Raw genomic sequence first — 16,398 nt, forward strand, 5'->3', positions numbered from 1 at the left:
CCCGCGCCCCGGGCGCCCCCCGAGGACAGCGGCGCAGCGGGGGCAGGGCCGCCGGGGCCGCTTGCGGGGGCACCTACAATCCAGGCCAACACCCCAGGGACCTCAGTGCGGCCCGCGGGCGGTGGACACTCGCGGGACCCGCGGCGGCACCGCCAGCAGGTGCCCCGAAGCGCAGGGCGGCCGCGCCCCCGGGCCCCAGCCGTGGCCACCCCGTCCCCCCCCAGGGGCCTCCCGGGCTTCCCGACACCTCCGGGCCCGCCCCCCGCCCCGGGTCCCCGCTCCCCCCGCCCCGTCACTGCTTCCTGGGACCGAGCAGCCCGTGTCCGCAGCCCGTGTCCGCGCGGGCACCTGGCCCTGCCCCCAGCGCGGCGCGTCTGTAACCACCCCAGCGGCCCACAGCCTCCCCCAGCGCAGGCTCCGGGCTCCCGGCTCCCGGCTCCCGAGGGGGCGGCCTCGCCTGCGCTCCTCACCTGGGCGCGCTGCGCGGTCACGGCAGATGCTCGGAGGGCTCCCGGGAGGAGGAAGCGAGCGCCGGGCAGGCCCGGGCCGCCGACGTCCCGAGCTGGCGAGCGGGCAGGGGGCCGGGCCCACCACTCTTCTTGTCCTTTCCTAACTTAAAATCATATAATTAACATCTAGTGTATTGTTAATTGAATGATTGGTCAGCTGCACAGGACACCCCGCGCCCCTCCCATCACGGCCCTCCTCCAAGCCCACCCCACTCGCCGTCCCACCCCCCTGCGGCCCCCTGTTCCTTCCCCAGAGTTAAGAGTCTCCCCCTCTGATTCGTCTTATTTAAGTGCGGCCTTAAAACCCGAAGGCAGAGGAGGAAGCCCGCGGAGGCTCAGCCACAGGGCGGGGGGGTAGGTGGCAGCCTTCCCCTTTAGGGGGCGATTGTTCTCCCACCTGCTCCCTCGCGGGACCCTCCAGCGAGGGCAGCTGGTGCCTGTCCTCCGCGCCTACTGGCCGAATGAATCCTCTCGCATACCCACGTTGTTCACTTCCTTTCTCATAATGGGGTCAACTGAGCTAAATGCAGAGCCAGGCGGATTCTCGAATCTCCCATTCAGCATTTCCATTGTAGTTTGGTGATAAATTCTGCTGTGAGCCTTTAAGAGGAAAGCCAAACTGAAAAGTTAATTAAAGATAAAAATGGATGCTGTCAACTTCACTGCTGAAATTACATGCGTTTTCACAGATTAAAGCAAAAAAAAAAAAAAAAAAAGCAAGTATTGATAGGGTATTAAAATTCAGTCCTTCAAAAGAAATAGTATAAGAATAAAAGGTCCTTTTTAAGGGCTATTTTTCAATGACTGTAATCAAAATGTAAAAGGGCAGACATATTTTAATGTACAAAGCTTTAAGAAAGAAAATTAATTGGCCATATTTTTACTAGATTGTAATAGCTAAGTAGTAGTGCATAAAATCATATCACAAAAATATAAACCATATATATAAGTGAGCTGTCTCACTGGACTTTAATAATAGCATATATATACCGCAAGGTCACAGACCCAATTACCAAGAGAAAAACACAAGTGAACAAGGAAATGGCAATTCGCTACAGAGCAAGTTATCACGTATCCTGGACAAATATCAGCTCTGGTTACAAATAAAGATACCGTTTTTCCACTTAAAAGTGCAGTGCAATGACCCATGCCCCTAAATGTCCAAAGATTTTACACCTGGGAGTGATGAATCCTTGTGAAAGAGTTTTTCTGTTAAAACAAATAATTCAAAAGGAGAGATCTTATTTAAATCTTAATGCACACAGTGGTAGTTACACGGAAGTTCTATGTATGTTAATTATCTTGAGTGTAGTGATGTCACAACGTGCACATGTATTAAACATCAAGTTGTGCATCTTAGACACTATTTTTATGTCAGTGCTATCTCAGTAAAGCTGCTAAAACAGGAATTTCTACAGTAAAAAAAGACATGGATTTTTTCAGATTTGCAATTACTTAATATGTAAAAGCTCAACATTTGTACTAAGTGAACACAACAATATTTATATATAAATATTTATTGCATTAAGTGACCTCTTCTTCATAGATGGCACACTAGTATAAATTTACAAAAGAAATTTATGCCTGTGTTTTAATATCTGCAAGACATTAAATTGTAAATGTTCTGTGCAAAAGGTATAATTTAAGTATTCTTATCAAACATAAAACCAGCACGTCACTCACTTTCTATTCTGGAACTGAGAGATATTTATAGATACTGCTACATACATCAAAAGTAAGTTCAAAGGACAGATTATCCTGCAGGTACAGACCACAGATGCTCCAGAAATACGTGGCTGCACACCAAGCAGAACTGCCATCTTAGAATTTGATTAAATGATTGCCAATTTAATTGTTCCAGATTATTCCCACTCCAATCAAGGGATATGATGAAATTCTGAAACTCAAACGCATACAAAAAATTCAAAATTAAGTATATTTCACTTCCATTTGTAATTTGTACACTGGCGTATAAAGCTTCTAAGGAAGGGAGGGCTAAATGGAACCAAACTGGAGCTGTTTCTTTCATACGTTTGGGAATCTGCTCTAATTATCCAGTCTAATTGACTTAGCAAGGGTTCTCATCCAGCTTCAGTTCCTGTGCAATACTAATTGATGTTGAGTGTTTTATATGGACAAGAAGCAAAACCAGAGGAGATCTTCCAGCAATACAAAAAAGTTCCCTCTGAGGGTTAGAGTAATATATGGCATTGATTGTCCAGAAAATTGATTATCTTGAACCTAATCTAGGCCACCTGATCCAAGTCTCTGAAAATTGGAAATCATTTGGTAACGTCCAGTTCTACATCTGTCTCACCTGAGATGCACTCTTTCCTTGCTCTTCTAGAACGCGCCTGAAGAATTGCAGGTGTTTTCAGGTTTTTGAAAGCTAAAGAATGCACGAAGCCACCTGCGTGCCAAAGGAGATCTTGGTCCTTGATTCCATGTGACCTTCTTGCCATCCGTGAACCAGAGCTGAACTTGCCTGCTGGCGTGGGATGCACAACTGAACCCCCCCGCCCCCCCAGCACCCCCCTCCCGTGCACAGCAATGGCGGCACAGCGGGAAGCTCCTAGCCTTTGGTCTTGGATGTCAAATAAACAGGAGTTCGATTCTCACTGTCCCTTCCGGCCACAGGCCCAGTTCTCGGAGGGGGAAGGTGACAAGACAGAAATGTCCCTGCTTTCAGGGAACTCACTGCGAGGGAGGAAGGCACAAAATAAACAAGGTAGTTTCAGAATTCGCTAGGAATTCTTGGGGAGGGAAGTCGGAAGTGATGGGGGGCTGAGCTAGGAGGCAGAGAGAGCCTGGTGAGGAAGGCAGAGGGGCTGCAACCCATACTCTGTAAGGTCACCGCCCGCGAGAGGCCGCAAGGGAGAAGCCCACGCCGTCTGCTCCAAGGGTGATGGTTTCCGCTCTGTCCTGGAGAGAGAGGGCTTTCTACGGCTTCAGGATATTTTTGGAAAACGAGGAGAAAATGTAACATTAGTTTCTTCTTTAAAACTTTTTAAACAGATGGCCCGTGACGCACCCAATCCGCGCGGAGCCCTCCTCAGCCATTGGGGGGGGGGGGTCCCCGGCGGACTCGGAGCAAGATCGCGGGCGATGTTTATTTAACCTGTTGTGTGTTTTCCAAAGTGAGCACACGCTGCTTCATCATCAGAAAAAGGAAGTTACTGGATTGCTCAGGATTCAGGAGACAATTTACCCAGGAGTCTCCCACTCTGTAGGATTCAGAGTTTTCAGAGAATGTTCTTACATAAGGCTCTGGATGCAGAATCAAAGGCGCAGCCTGGCCTCCCAGGGTTAGCAGCAAGGCTCCCGACAGTCTTCCCGAAGACACGAAGGGAATCAAAAGTCCCTTCCAACCATGAGACCTGCTTCAGCGGTAACACACAAGTCCACGTGCCCTCAGGAGTCAGTCCGGGTTCCACTTATGCTGGGCTCTTAGGAGAACACGGGAGAGTAGACTCTTTAAAATCTGAATCACTGATATGGACGTCTGGCACAAAGGTGGATTAGAAATAAACCAAGTTAGGACCCAGCGATTCCACGGGCACACACCCAAGGGAAGTGAGAGCCTGAGTCCACGCAGTACGGGACACGTAGCAGCGCCGCTCACAACAGCCCCCAACGGAAACCACCCTCGTGCCACCAACCCGTGAGCGACCGGTGCTCTCAGATCACAACGCGGCGTTACTCTGCAACCAAAGGCTTCCTGGCGCTTTCTGGTCCAGGAGGCCGTGGGCTGCCGGCACGCACTAGGGTGACGGGCAACGCCAGGCTGCAGGTGCAGGCACTGCAGCTCCCCACGTGTCCCCAGGGGCAAACCTGCAGGAAAGGGAGCCCTGGAGGCTGGGAGGCTTGGCGTGGGCGAAGGGGCGCAGGGTTGGTTTGGGTGATGGCAACGCTCTGAAGCCGGGGTGTTGGCTGCGCAGCCGCGTGAGCAAACCATAACCGCCGAACCGTGTGCTCTGAACAGGCGCACTGCATGGTACGTAATCATGTATCGGCAAAGCGGTCACTAAAATAAGGAAGTAACGACTTCATTTTATCTAATTCTGAATTCATTCAAGAAAACTAGTCTGAAAGACAGAATTAAAGTCGCATTAATTTAAATACTTTAAAAAAATACATGCCAGGCATATTATTTTTATATTTTTTCCAGTGACATTACATTCAGTGTGATGCACGTCCCTACGCCGCCCGGTGCTCGGTAGGGCAGGTGCCCTCCTTCCTCCCCGTCACCTGTTCCCCCCACGTCACCTCCTCCCTGGTGACCAGGATGGTGTTCTCTGCGTTCAGTCTGTTTCTCGGGTTCTCAGTTTTGCTTATTTTGTATCTTGAATTCCACATACGAGTGAAACCATGTGGCATCTGTCTTTTTCCGACTTACTTCACTCGGCATAATACTCCCCAGCTCCTTCCCTGACATTTCAAGGGAAAGATGTCCTTATTTTTGACGGCTGAGTAACACCCCATGGTGTATACAAATCACAGCTTTATTGGGCTGCTTCCAGTTTGGCTATTGTTGAAAATGCTGCTATAAATATCACGGTGCACGGATCCTTTCAAGCTAGGGTCTCTGTATAGGATGTTTATGTACTTTGGCGTGGGGAGTATCTCGGTACGTGTGATGCTGACACGAGGAGGCTTGGACACGGGTGCCAAGGCCTCCTACGTGGCTGCTCTAAGCGCGGTTGCAGGAAGGTGGGCAAGGAGATGGGCAGACGGAGAACGGATGCAGATGAAGACCATCTGGAAGGAAAAGGGGAACACGCAGTCTGACGTGGGTCCCCTCCTGGGGGCCGTGCACTCTACGGGGCTCTTCCCACCAGCACAGAACGGAGGATAGCAGACGTCATGCCGACCTGGGTGGAGGCCCTGGTCCTGCTCTCCTGCTCCTTCCCCTTCCTCCCATCGCTGCAGCCCCCACCTGGCTCTTCCCACCTGCTCCAGCTCCTGGACTTGTTTCTCTCATTCACTCAGACCTGGGGTGCCTGGGGGTCTCTTGACCTTGGCTCAGGTCATGGCCTCAGGGCTGTGGGATCGAGTCCCGCGTGGGGCTCCATGCTCAGCGGGGAGTCTGCTTCTCCCTCCATCCCTTCCCCTGCTCGTGCTGGCTCTCAAACAAAATCATTAAAAGAAAAAAAAAAAAACCCTCCGTGTCTTCTGCACTGCACGGGGCAGAGACCACAGACCTGCAAAGCGGCTGGGCCGCCCGGTGTACACTCCCGCGCTCACAGCACTGGCCCTCGGCCCTTGCCCCGGCCCAGGCTCAGGCAGCTGGCCACGGCGGGCGCAGCGCTTGCACGTCAGCAAGGAGCTGACTACAGCCCTCCCGCCTGCACAGCTGCACGTTAACCTGAGGACAGATCTTACACCTAAAATTACCAGGAACGTGGTAAAAAGGAACAGAAATCAATCTACTTTGATATTTTTTCAGAACGTGGAATATTTTTGCAGTTAACACAAGTGCTTCCACTGACCTTTCAAAGTGCTAGACTGGAGAAACTCGAGTCTTGCTTATTTTCTGATGAAAAAAGTCTGGAGTAAATCATACACCGGAACACAGGATTTCTCCCCCATGGTTCAGTTTTTAAAACTCCCCCCCAAATGACATCAACTCAAGGTTTAAAGCAGTGCGCCTCCCCACCCCCATGCTCCTGCCGCACCCGGCGCTAGAGGAAGGGCCGTGTTCTACATCCAGGCCGCTGAGCAGGTGAGCAGGTGGCCCTGGGCGGAGATCGCGGCCGTTGGTCGGAGCTCACCTGGGCCCTCGCCGCCAGGAGGAACCAGGTAGAGGGGCCCCACCCCTCACTTTTCCCACAGCGTGAAGTCATTTTAGTAAAAGGGTGAGCGGGACCCACTGGCTTAGTGGACTGCATGATGCTTATCTGGGGGGGAATTCAAGGCCCCCGTGGGGTGGAGAGCTGACTTAAAAATAATGTCTTAAGCCATCTGGGTGGCTCAGGGGGTTAAGTGTCTGCCTTCAGCTCAGGCCACGATCTCAGGGTCCCGGGATCGAGTCCCGTGTCGGGCTCCCTGCTCGGCAGTGAGTCTGCTTCTCCCTCTCCCTCTGCGGCTTCCCCCCGTGTGCTCTCTCAAATAAATACATTAAAAATCTTTTTTTAAAAATTAATAAATCTAGGATAAAGATATGTTGAGATTTTTCCATCATTAGGGGGAATCTGAATACTTGCTCCAGATGTGGTTAAAATGCACGAGGCTCTCATCCCCCACAGCCCCTGCGGTTGTTGTAACTTCAGGAAAATGCTGACGGGGGCTGGCGGGGGGGTCGGAATATAGGAAACCCACCAGTGGTACTGACCTGGGAGGAAAGGGGGTACCTGAGGTCGTGGCTCCAGCAGACCAGGGCCATTTACTCACTCCTCAATACGTGAAGCCTGGGGCAGGCCCGTTTCCGTTGCTGATGCTGGGTCGGGGCTCCAGTCCCTGCCCTGGAAGTCTGCGCCCAGTGGTGCAGACGGAGGGTAAGCGTGCGGTGGGGAGGGCGGCTTGGAGGAGGAGCCACAGGGTAGAGACCAGGGAAGGGCTGTCAAGGCAGGGGGATGGGAGGTGGGCTGTGAGAAGGAACAAGCCGTCCTCCCTCCCTCAGCATGCAGGCGGCCAGGGCCGGGCCTGGGAGGCCAGTGTGGGGGGAGTGGCATCCACGGAGCAGGGCGACAGCAGGGCCGGCCTCCCCTGGGGTGCTCCCTCTGGCTGCTGTGCTGTGGGCGGACTGGGGGGAGACCAGGCGTGAGACCGCGCTGGCCGATGGTGGGGCCAGCGAGGCCCGTGGACGTACTAGCTCCCTTCTCCGTCTCCCTCCTGCACCTGCAGGCTGGCTGGCCACCCATGTCCACACCCGCGGACAGCGCCCTCGTGGTCACGGTGGATGTGTAGACGCAGCTGTGACACCTGAGCCACCTGGGGATCTGCCTGCTTCAGCTCCTTTTCTCGGCCTGTTTGTGCCAATTTGTCACATCACTGTGCTTTGCTGACCCTGCCGTCACAGTCCATGAGGGCAAGGCCGTGCTACCCAACAGGAGAGGGGGGACGCTGGGCACTGGAGAAGCTGGCGCGTCCAGGGTCGGCCATGAGATTAACGGATCAACATCCATCACACACAGAACACAGAACAGGTCATGTACGGACTGGGTGATCCGAGCCCGCTCATGGGCACTACCGAGGCCAACCTGGCCCTCCCACCGAGAGCTGTGCAGCACCTGCCCGTTCCTGGGGATGACACGGTCCCCGGGGCGGCCACGGCCAGCTGCCCACAGTGATGGGGTCCTTGGATTTAGAAGGCATACATCAGACGGGCCAGAGAACACCGAGGCAGGACCGGCAGCCGTGGGGGAGCCGCCCCGGATGTCTCACGAGCTCCGCGTGGTCCTCGTGTGTCCGCAGGGCTGACAAGCACCCGGGGGGCTGCACAGCACCCATGGCCGGGCTGCGGGGGGCAGGGGGCTCCCCGGCACGGGGTCAGGGCACCCGGTGGTGGTGGACGGCATGTGAGCAGTGAGCGCCCTCTCGTCATAGCTCCTCTGCTGTCCTCCCTGGTTCCACTCTTCCTCCGGCCTGGCCCTCGCCCCCCCACCCCCCCTGCTCAGACCAGTCCCTGCAGACAGAGCTGCCCGGGGCCCCTGCAGCCTGAGGAAGGGCCCCTGAGCTCGGAGTGGGGGTCTCGGCCTGACCGCCCCATGAGCCCACCTGAGCAGAGGGGCAGAACCCAGGGGGCAGGCCGTGCACACAGATGTGACAGGGACATATGGGGTCAGGGCACAGCCTCGGACGCCGGCTGGTGGCCACACGGGGTTTCCCGAGTCGCCTCACACTCTGCCAACAACTCACAGACGTGCTCATGTCTGGTATGAACCCCGTGGCCGCCACCGGCCGGCAGCACCAGGACGGGGAGGATCCTGCGTCCCTGCACTTGACCCTGTGGGACCCCCCGTAAGCAGGGCCCCCTCACGACAGTCATGGCTCCTGCCCCAGACGCCCCCCTTCACCATGGCCGTTCTTTCCAAGTTTTATTACCAACACAGGGAGGGACGAGCGCGTCCACTACGACCGAGCGTCACTACAAGACTCAACCGGACAGAGACGGCAGGCCTGCGCTGGTGCCCGCCCCAGTCTGCCCACCGGGCGAGGGAGGCCGGGCAGCGGGCACACGGCCCCGGAGCCGCCAGAGCCCAGGGTTCTCCTCCTATTTCTCCTTCTCTTTCTGCTCTTTTTCTTTCTTCTCTCGCTCCGCTTTCGCTTCTTCCTCCTCGTGGTTCTTGATCAGCTGCTCCACTTCCTTCTGCTTCAGGACCCTGATGACCGTCTTCCCGTTCTCTCTTGTCAGGGTGGCAATCTCCACTGCAAGTGAGTGCAAGCCTACGTTATGGGCGGGCACCTTGCCAACGGCTCCCCAGCCCAGGCGCCCGCTGCCAGCTGTGCCGCTGCTCCCGGGGACACGCGGGGGGGTGGGGGGGGGAGGCTCGCACACGTACGCTCACGCATACTCTCGCACAAGTACTCCTGTGGGAGCTCTCACGTGTCCTGACAGCGACAGAGCACCTTCCATCCTGTGACGTTCCTGTCGACTCTCCTAAGTGTCCTCCTCACCCCCCGCAACCTTCCCACTCGCCCTTTGCCACTGTCACCAACCACTGGCTCTAGCTGGCCGGCCATTAGCTGCGATGACCAGAAGGCACCTCCACGTCCCTGTTGGAGCCCCTGGAGGTACAGTCAGAGTCGCTAACCCGTAATCACATTCATTGTTCACGGACCATTGAAAACTCTTCAAAACATAGGTATAAAAAGATCTTTCCAGGACCAAAGGCAAGAAAAGTAAACTGATACCAAAGGAGGGATTTTTGAGCAGGAGAAACCACAGAGGGCAGTCCGCAAGTAGACTGCATTTTCTAAGGACACCAGGAGCTTAATTATGCTAAACTGAATCAATCTATTAATTTACCACAATTTTTGAAAAATCCTTATTTAGAAATACTGTTTTATACGATCACATGACTTACGCTAAATAAAGTATTTAAAACTGCAAACATGGGATAACATAAGAGACCAGTGGATTCAAAAGAACAGAGAACATCACGACTCCTGCAAAGGTCGTCTCTGGATGAAGTACACCATCACCATCGTATGCAAACACACACACACACACACCAGGCGGCCGAGGAGCTGGTCAGTTACATACTAAAAGTATCTGCTTCAAACAGGTCAGTGAGCACCGAGAAGACTCTGGCCTAAGTCCTTGCGCTCAGAGGGTAGTATGGGCTTACGGTCAGGCCCAGGACCCCACGAGCCCGCGCATCCTCCCTCAGGAATAGGTTAAGGCCACTCAATCGCTCTCTCACTCAAGTGAGCCAAAGGGAGGAGTGGACACCAATTACCTTTTTCAGCCGAGAGTTTACTCACATCCATGGTCTTGTTTAGGACTTTGATAGCTAAAGCAAGTGCGGACTTCAGAGTCATTTCTCCTTCTTTGTAGTCTTGTTTTAACATCGACACCGCTGCCTATGAAACATAAAGGAGAATAAAAAAAAGAGTTTCCTTTAAATTTCTAGAACATGGATGGGTCAGAATAATAATGGCTGAACCACCGTGGGCACTGTAACCAATACCCACACTTCTAAGGGCAGGGAGGGCAGATGGGATGACAAGGGGGTTGTCGCTCTATGAACGGGATCTGTAACCTGACCTCCCCAGGCCTGCAAGGGGCCCATCACATAAGTCAAAGGGTCTGAGAACTAGGATGTAAAAAATAATTACATCCCATTTCCAAAACTTCCCACTGAAAATCAGCACTTCCTTTATTAAAGTTCCTTTATAAACGTAGACAGTAAGTCCCAGTAGTATTAGCAGTGCCTGTGACTTCGTTACCAACAGAAATCCAATGTTTTCACATCACAGTAAGGGTGCGGCAGCTATTCTAGAACAGTTTATACTCATGGCTACTTCAAAATTATGGGGGTTACTAGATCTTTTGGCAGATTTTATAGCAACCCCCAAAATACTCACAGCACTATTGTTTCCGATGCACGTGGCTTTCCATCCTCCATAATTCCCACTAGGGTCACTCTGATAGAGCTGAAAGCCATAGTGCTTGTCCCAGCCGATGTAAAGCAATGAAACACCAAAGGGACGTTTTCCTTTAACAGCAACGACAAACAACGTATCAGCCATCTGAATCCCGTATCACTATGGTTACCTGAGCCCACGAGCAGGACCAAAGCGTCCTCTGTGAAGTTAAGCATTCATAAACTGCTTCGTTTTCTGAACGCCACAGCTAAGCTCCAGCCAAAATTCCACTTTTGTCTCTAGGATTTGGACGCAGCCAAGAAAGAGAATAAAGACACAGAGGACCAGTGCTGAATTTCATTATTATGTAAAATGCAATTTGTTTCCAGATTTGAAAATGGCATTATGGCCTTCCAGCATCTATTAATAAAACATAGGACAATCTACATAGTGGAAGCCAGTAAATTGGTGAAGCAGGGATTTATGTGAAGTATTTTCTCATTTCATTTTCAATTTCTTTTTATTATCTCAAAAAGGTTATGATTCATAAGGTGGTTTAACTTTTTGGAATACAATGTTCAAAAAATTCAGTACCTCCAAACTGTGTATAGGCTTGTTTGATATCACACAGTGCTGTGACCAACTGCTCACAAGGGATTGGTTCCTGATACTGTAATAAATACCTATAATAAAGAAATTGGCATTTTAATAGACTTTTCTCTAAAACACAGACACCCCCTAAGCAAAATACCCTCTGAAAGAGATCTATGCCACAGGGACAACTCCACTGTCACCTGTAATTTGAAAAGGCGGGGAGAGTGTAGCCACAGCCTAATACCCTTAAGGTTTTATAGCTTTGGTTTAAAAAAACTTTAATTTTCAATGAATAGACTTTTTAAATGATTTAGATCTTCACAGTTCTCCTCAGAAACATGGAAACTCACTCATTTATGTATCTTGCTATTTACGACCGTACCTTTGAGCAATGAGCCTCAGTTCATTCGTGAGAACGTTAGCATCAGAAGTTATGCCCGCCACGCTGCAAGCCATGTCCCTGGAGGAGAGGACAGACGTATCTGTAAGCAGGGAGAGGTCTGCCACAGGTGTTCACAAGCACTAAGGTACAAGTGCATTGTCACAAATGCACCACGATGCTCCACAGGAGCTTCACGATGACAGACTTTCAACTTGATGTCATTCCACATGAAAAATAAAGGCTCCCACAAATTCTTCAACAGATGTATTTCTCATTACCACCCTGGGCACAGGCAAGAGACAAGCACTAAAGCAGCTAAAGTGAGCCCAAGACTTGTCAACAGATGGGAAGACAGGCTGCTCCACGTCCTCCAGTATCTGAGCCCAGCGTGATGGGGGTGAAGGGGAGGGACCTGCAGGAAGGGTGTTCTATGAGTCTGCCTGGCAGCCAGGACGAGGCCGGGACCAGGGATCCCAAGGGGTCACCCCAGCGAGCCAGGAGACAGTGGCACTGTGCACAGACAGCACCCCTTGGAATGAGCCTCCCAGGAAGGGCCCGTGCCAGCTGCAAGGTCCTGCACCGCTGACTGGAACAAACGTCCCCGGGTGTACAGGGTTGGCTACACTGTTCCCCGACCTCGGGGAGGCCTGGCGTTTGGGAAGAGTCAGCAGAACTCCACAGAATTCCTGAGTAGCCATTCTGAACAAGGCTCTGAAGCCTGCCACAGGCCACTGTGCGAGTTTATATTCATTATGGTTCAAACTGCCATGACTACTCTAGCTGAGACCCAGAGAAGTTAAACAAGCAGCGTAGAATCACACAGCTTCTAAATCAACCCAGATCTGAGTGACGACCAGCCTGGGCTCCTGTCACTTCACGATGTGGGGCCTCCACTGAGTGCTTCGTTCTGTACTTAAAAAGAGAAACATGTGGTTCCTGGGCCCCAAAGAGGTTTTAACAATAAATTAAAAGCAAAATCCCCAGAGATAAACACAAACTGTTCAATTGTACCATGTCATGGAATAGCCCTCCCGAAATACGTACAATGGCACTTATGTAAGTGAGACATTTTATACTCCCTTCCCTAAGATCTCACTTACTCATTCAGTTTATAAATTTTTTCAGAAAAAAAGACTTCATCAAGAAGCTTGTGGATGTTGCGTCTTTCTGCTGCAAGCAGAACACCATCGTTTGCTAGGATTCCCAAGCAGGTGCCTGCATGTCCAATGGCTTCCATGGCATACTCAACTTGGTACAAGCGACCTACAAGACACAAGCAGTGAGTCACCAAGCAGCAGCGCTCCTAAGGGAAGCAGTGCCAACACCGGCAGGCCACGGACAGGAGTCCCGCTTTCACCCTTCTAGGAAGCATGCGACCAACCAGGTGATCGCAATTAGTCCAAAGTACAAGAAGAACGAACAACTTAGCAAGGATTTAAAAGGAAAGTTTGTAGGCAGGGGCGCTTGGCTGGCTCAGTGAAGCATGTGATTCCTGATCTCAGGGTCGCGGCCTTATGCGGACTGTAGAGATTACTTAATAAAATTTTTGATAAAGTCTATAGATTACCCCCCCCACCCCGGTCAAATTCTAAAGAAATCTTTTTATTTGAAATATCTTAAACAATTTCCATTTTACCTTCTGGAGAAAATATGGTGGTCCTGGAGTCATATCTTCGAGACTGCAAAGGAAAAATATGGAAGTGATTCCTATCCACCAGAAGTAGGCTCCTGCAAGTCCACTAACCACCTCATAAAACAACCTGGCAGGCAAAGCTCAGTGTGTGGGAGGAAACGCATAAGGAAGAGGACACCATCCCAGCCCCTTTCCCTTCCATTCCAATTTTCTCATGCACATCTACAGATACAAACAATAAGATTTATCAGGCAACAGCTTACTGGCATGTGTATCACTCACCATGTTTTCTGAGCTTTACAGGATTCCTGTAAAAAGAGAATAAGATCATTATTAAAATGAAACTTACAATTAAGGAGCATTTTCTGACTTAAAAAAAAAAAAAAAAAAAAAAAAAAACATTTTGTTCACTGCCTTCACACCAACACGGGGAACCCGGATCCCGTTCCCGCAGAGCTTCCTGCTGAACACCCTCTGGTATTCAGGTGAGGGAGCCAGACAGACAATTATAAAGCAATGTGGAAACAGAGGTGCTAGGGGTACAGTGAAAGAGGGATGGGGAAAAATCAAGAAGGCGGAGGCGCCTCGGCGGCACAGTGGGTTGGGCGTCTGACTTGGATTCAGGTCATGATTGCAGGGTCCCGGGATCCAGCCCCCCGTCAGGCTCCAACTGGGCGTGGAGTCCGCTTGGAACTCTCTCTCTTCCTCTGCCCCTCCTCCCCACTCGTGCATGCATGCTCTCCCTAATAAATAAATAAATCTTAAAAAAAAACAAAAAACAAAAAACTAAGGGGGCGCCTGGGTGGTTCCGTGGTTGAGTGTCTGCCTTTGGCTCAGGTTGTGATCCTGGGGTCCTGGGATCGAGTTCTGTGTTGGGTTCTCCACAGGGAGCCTGCTTCTCCCTCTCACTGTGTCTCTCATGAATAAGTAAAATCTTTTAAAAAAAAAAGTCAAGAAAGTGTATTTTGAGAAATAGAAAATGAGTTCAAATTAGAGATGGGTGAGGCTGAGAACCATCAGGCCTTAAGAGGAAGAGCAGGGAAGGGAGAAGCGGGGCGCAGCCCGGGTAGGGGAGAAAGCCTGCTCACAGGGTACCGAGACAGGACAGCTCAGCAGGCCAGAGACAAAATGCTAAAGCTAAAAAAAATCCGAAGAAGCTGGGGAGCTAGGCAAGGGTACAGATGCCCCCAGAGCCCTGAATGCCACGTTAATGGGCTGAGGCTTTCCCAGAGTGACGGGGTCCCAACCTAGAGGTAAGATCGGCTGTGTTAGGGTCATTACTGCTCCCGCTAAAGAAACGCTGCGGCTGGGCTCAGCGTGATTTAGCAGAGATGCCAACTGCGGACTGCAAAGCTCATTTTCCTAAAAATCCCACAATGTCAGAAATGAAGACTGGAGAGATCAGCTGGCGATCCAACCCGGAGGGGCCGGCCGGCAGACCCAAGCCCAGACCCAACCCGGAGGGACCGGCCGGCGCAGGTCAACACCGCGAATCTTCTGTCTCGTGCACTGGGGCTCCACAGGAAGACCGTGGGCCCGAGAGCTACAGGGGCAGGTGGGCACTGACATCACCTGCGGCCGCAGAGACTGCAGGTAAGCGGTTAGGGAGCTGTTGCAACAGGCAGGGGGAAGGTCAGGGCGCCGGGCACCTGCAGGGTGCGGGTCCTCCCACGTGAACCCCAGCCCACCTGCCGACCACGACCCGGGCCCCCGGCCCGGCCCCGCCCCCTGACCCCAGCCCGGCCCCGCCCCCGGCTCCCCCGACCCGACGCGCGCACCGGCCCCAAGCCCCGCCCACAAGCCCTGCCCCCTCCGCCGACCCCAGGGCGGCCCGCCTGCCGGTGCAGAGTCACGCACCCCGGGCGCCCTGGCGGCGGCTGCAGGCCGAGCCGGCTGCCACGACGCTCACGACCTGCCCAGAGGGAGGGTGGCCAAGCTTCCGCGGGCGCCCGGGGGCAGAGGCTCACCTGCGGGACACACGTAAGAGGACAGACCGACGCCGACACGCTCCTCGCGGAAGAAACCTCGCCGATACTTCCGACGCCGAGCAGCCGCTGCAAATATGGCGCCCGCGCGTGCGCAGGGCACGGGGGCGGGGCCAGCGCGGACCCGGAAGTCGGGCGGCGGGGGCGGGGCCGGGGGCGGGGCCGGGGGCGGGGCGGAGCTCCCCCAGCACGCGGACCCGGGCCTCCGCCTGTGCCGCAGTCGCTGTGCTGGGCAGCCGTCCGCGTGCCGTGGGGGTCCCAGCGGCCCGGCGCCCCCGCCCGCCCCGCCGCCCGCGCCGCCCCCTCCGCCCACTCCGCGAGCCGCCCGCCGCTCCTGCCTCGCGGATCCCTGGGCGGCAGCGCGGTCTGTGGTCCTGGGCGGCGAGGCAGGAGCTCTGCGCAGGCGCTGAGCGTCCTCCCTCCTGGGGGACCTCGGAGGCGGTGCGGACGCCCTGCCTGCCCCCCGCCCCCGGCCCCCGGCCTCCCGCCTCCCGCCTCCCGCCTCCCGCGCGCTCGGGGTGAGCCCCGAACACGGCCCAGGACCCGCCCCGGGTCATGGCGTGAGGGCCCTCAGCCCCGCGGGTCACCCCCCCAGGTCCTCAGCCCCGCGGGTCACCCCCCCAGGCCCCCAGCCCGCGGGTCACCCCCCCAGGCCCCCAGCCCCACGGGTCACCCGCCCCCCGCCCCCAGCCCCGCGGGTCACGCCCCCTCAGGACCCCAGCCCCGCGGGTCACGCCCCCCCAGGCCCCCAGCCCCGCGGGTCACCCGACCCCGCCCCCAGCCCCGCGGGTCACGCCCCCCCAGACCCCCAGCCCCGCGGGTCACGCCCCCAGGCCCCCAGCCCCGCGGGTCACGCCCCCCCAGGCCCCCAGCCCCGCGGGTCACGCCCCCCCAGGCCCCCAGCCCCGCGGGTCACGCCCTCCAGGCCCCCAGCCCCGCGGGTCACGCCCTCCAGGCCCCCCCGGCCCCGCGGGTCACACCCCCCCCCCCAGGCCCCCAGCCCGCGGGTCACACTGCCCCAGGCCCCCAGCTCCGCGGGTCACACCCCCCCCCAGGCCCCCACCCTTGCGGGTCGCTCCAAGGGCGTCCTCAGGCCCAAGCCTGACTTCGGGAGTCTCGAGCATCCCCCCCCCTGAGTCCCCGTGCAAGCTGAGGGAGACCAGGGCCAGCTAAGCCGGAGGGGAGGGGATGGGAGGGACAGGGAGGGACAGGGGAGCAGAGGCCAGCGCAGCAGAGAGTGAAAAGCGGGAAGGAAGGACGGAGGGA

The 16,398-nt window shown here is 54.6% G+C and overlaps 2 protein-coding genes across 3 annotated transcripts in view; both read right to left on the reverse strand.

Annotated features, from left to right (window-relative positions):
* Nucleotides 1-609, reverse strand: part of CHRNA5 (cholinergic receptor nicotinic alpha 5 subunit) — a 34,399-nt gene extending 33,790 nt beyond the window's left edge. The window contains exon 1 of the mRNA XM_035713935.2: nucleotides 471-609. The gene's annotated coding sequence lies outside the window, so the exon portion shown is untranslated. The remainder of the gene's footprint in view (nucleotides 1-470) is intronic.
* A 7,923-nt stretch (nucleotides 610-8,532) lies between these two features.
* On the reverse strand, nucleotides 8,533-15,252 carry PSMA4 (proteasome 20S subunit alpha 4). Of its 2 annotated transcripts, XM_025450802.3 has the most exons (9): nucleotides 15,115-15,252; nucleotides 13,430-13,455; nucleotides 13,151-13,193; nucleotides 12,615-12,777; nucleotides 11,515-11,592; nucleotides 11,133-11,221; nucleotides 10,539-10,669; nucleotides 9,911-10,034; nucleotides 8,533-8,876 (listed from the first exon to the last, which is right to left on the reverse strand). In XM_025450802.3, exons 2-9 carry the CDS (start codon nucleotides 13,430-13,432, stop codon nucleotides 8,722-8,724), a joined length of 786 nt encoding a protein of 261 aa, XP_025306587.1. In that variant the 5' UTR covers nucleotides 13,433-13,455; nucleotides 15,115-15,252; the 3' UTR covers nucleotides 8,533-8,721. The 2 variants fall into 2 exon arrangements, with proteins under 2 accessions (XP_025306587.1, XP_048948811.1); XM_049092854.1 differs by lacking the exon at nucleotides 13,430-13,455 and having other exon boundaries at nucleotides 13,151-13,221; nucleotides 15,115-15,241.
* Nucleotides 15,253-16,398: the final 1,146 nt, after the last annotated feature.

This window comes from Canis lupus, chromosome 13, assembly GCF_003254725.2.
Source record: "Canis lupus dingo isolate Sandy chromosome 13, ASM325472v2, whole genome shotgun sequence".
Taxonomy (NCBI): Eukaryota; Metazoa; Chordata; class Mammalia; order Carnivora; family Canidae; genus Canis; species Canis lupus.

Excerpts from the sequence above, each read along its gene's own strand:
- PSMA4 (XM_025450802.3), bottom strand. Across the intron at positions 11,593-12,614 it reads AAAATTTATAAACTGAATGA|GGACATGGCTTGCAGCGTGG; the intron begins GTAAGTGAGATC and ends CCTCTCCTCCAG. Across the intron at positions 8,877-9,910 it reads TAAACTCTCGGCTGAAAAAG|TGGAGATTGCCACCCTGACA; the intron begins GTAATTGGTGTC and ends ACTCACTTGCAG.